This window comes from Grammomys surdaster, unplaced genomic scaffold, assembly GCF_004785775.1.
Source record: "Grammomys surdaster isolate TR1022 unplaced genomic scaffold, NIH_TR_1.0 112754, whole genome shotgun sequence".
NCBI lineage: Eukaryota > Metazoa > Chordata > Mammalia > Rodentia > Muridae > Grammomys > Grammomys surdaster.
The window spans coordinates 1-2,608 of NW_021611887.1; the positions used below are offsets into that span (position 1 = coordinate 1).

The window sequence follows — 2,608 nt, forward strand, 5'->3', positions numbered from 1 at the left end:
TGCCACCTTTCTTGCTGTTGCTCCTGGAGACTCCGACCAAGAGAAGGGAAGTATGATGTCGAGGGAGCTGGAGGCCAGTTGCCACGAAGGGAACACCCTGGCCCAGGATTACTACATCTTGGGAACGTTAGATAGAGGGTCTTTTGCAGAAGTCAAAGTGGCTCTCCACCTTAGGACCCAGACAATGGTTGCCATCAAGGTATTGAAGAAGGGCACATGGATGGATTTCTTAATTGTTTCTGAGATGGAATTAATGAGAACGCTTCACCACAGTAACATAGTAAAGTTGCTTCAGATTCTTGACACCAACCACAAAACCTACCTTGTGATGGAATACGCAGCCCGCGGATCCCTGTGGCAACACATCAACAACTGTGGGCGTCTACAGGAGGAAGAGGCACGTACCATGTTCACAGAACTGTCTTTGGCCATCAACTATATCCATGATCGGAATATTGTCCACCGAGACATCAAAGCCGAGAACGTCCTATTGGATTGGGAGGGGCATGTGAAACTAAGTGACTTTGGGTTAAGCAAAAGACTGGCCTCAGGGGAAAAGTTTCAGGGGTTGTGCGGTACACCACAATATTGTGCTCCTGAAGTATTCCATCATACACCCTACGACGGACTTCCAACAGATATTTGGAGCACCGGTGTGCTCTTGTACTTTTTAGTTGTTGGCCACCTTCCTTTTGAAGAGATAGAACACTCCAAGATAAAGGACATGATCCTATCCCAGAACTACTGGATCCCATATTGTCTCTCCCCAGACCTTCGAGACCTACTGAATGCATTAATGACAATAGACCCTACAAGAAGGCCATCCATCAAAGAAATATTAGCACACCCATGGCTGTGCCATGAGCAAGACACATTGACATCCTCAGAAAAAATTCCTCAAGTACCAGAGCCCAATACTGCTTTTGAAATGTTTTTAATGGAGCATAAAATTAAAGAGCTTAGATATGCATTGAAAGAACGGAAGTATAGTCGTGCCATGGAAAACTACCTTGCAATCAAAAGAAAGTGTACCTGGTGGCCCCAATTTTGTCACGATGAAGGGCAGGGTGATACACTGGACCCTACAAAAGCTCCCAACCTTCCTTGTTCTTTAAGGAGGGGAACCAGTACAGCTACCCTTCCCACCTTAACTTTACCCAGTCACTCTGAGCTGCCTGTAGATGGGAGGAAAGGCTGTAAGAGGAGGCACAGTGTGCCTCTCACCCTTTCTTCCCTTAAGAGTAGCTTCCTGGAAAAGACCTCCCCACGGCAGGGGCTTGTGCCTCATATTGAAAAGGGGACATTCAGAGAAAAGGAGGGCAGAATCAATCCTACAACTTCACCCTCAAGAAAAACAAAGGCAACAAAAAGATCAACAATAACAACAGCTTCAAAAACCTCAGGCACACTGTTCACGCTCTACCAAACCTCAACCTTTGAAAACATGCAAGATGGGACCAACGAGAACTCTGAGTGTAGACACGAATATAGCAGCATGCACTTCTGGGAGTCCACATGCAGCAGCCCCCTTTCCAGTAAGAAAATACAAGAAGAGAATACAGTTACCGAATCCTTCCAACGCACTGGCTCATCCGCCTGGGGGTCTAGAACCAGCAGCCCTTACTCCAGTAAGAAAATTCAGGAACAAAATACAGCCACCGAATCCTTCCAAGACACCAAGTCACCCTCCAGGGAAACAGACCATCATGGGCCTCTTCGAAGGCAGAGCCAGCCTGTGCCCAGAGTCCCACTGAGAAGGTGGGGATGGAAGGGCCTGAAGAACAGAGTTTCGAAAGCTTTAAGAAGCTTGTGTTGCTGCTGCCTCCCAGCGACCAATAACAAAATCGTGGCTGTCAATGAAGACTGCTTCAGAGACACAGGCTGAAAGAAGTAGGTGGGGTGTGATGGGAAAGGATACACTCTCTAGTTTCTTTTTCCCTTAATATATTCCAGTATGCACATTGAGGGGGTTAGTGACATTGTGTCTATCATGGCAGAAAGAAAATCCCATCCTGCCCTCCCTCCTCTGAGGAGCCCTCCAATGCTTGAGCTACATAGAGACAGCAGAGGACAGTGACCCAGCAGCACTGGGCAAGGATGCTGGAGAAGGTGGGTGAAGGGATCAATGGAGCACTCGGGAGGAATCAGCCTAAGGGCCCATGTCTGCACAGGGCCAGCACAGCCAAGCATAAGTCCTGCAGATTTCTAGTAACAGTTCTTGTGTCTACTTCAACTGCTGTCAGAGTCCCTGTGGTCCCCGGAGGGTGACACCAGAATGTGGAGAGGAGCCAGCTGAGGATGCAGACAGGAGCATGGACGAGAGAGCCAGGTAGGAATTTCAGGTGCTGTGTGCCAGTGGGAAGACTGGTCCATACTGCAGGCTAAAACTAGAGGCAAAATGCTTTTCCCTGAAATCTGAAGCAAGATTCTGGGAATAAGGTCTGAGCAGTGTTCTTTCTGCCTATTCCCTGTAGGGAGTTCCACACAGGGCAGCAGTCCCAGAACAGCTGTGGCCCTGAGCATTAATCTTCACAGCACCCAGAAGCCCCTGGAAGAAGCATCCATGGAGTGCTGGTGATGACCAAAAGAACTGAGAAGAACCATCAGA

General features: G+C 48.4%; 1 protein-coding gene across 1 annotated transcript; it reads left to right on the plus strand.

Annotated features, from left to right (window-relative positions):
- Positions 1 to 253: 253 nt before the first annotated feature.
- Positions 254 to 864, plus strand: LOC114635580 (sperm motility kinase-like). Its single transcript, XM_028784098.1, is given in 2 exon segments — positions 254 to 673; positions 676 to 864. Coding segments are annotated over 2 exon segments (609 nt in total).
- Positions 865 to 2,608: the final 1,744 nt, after the last annotated feature.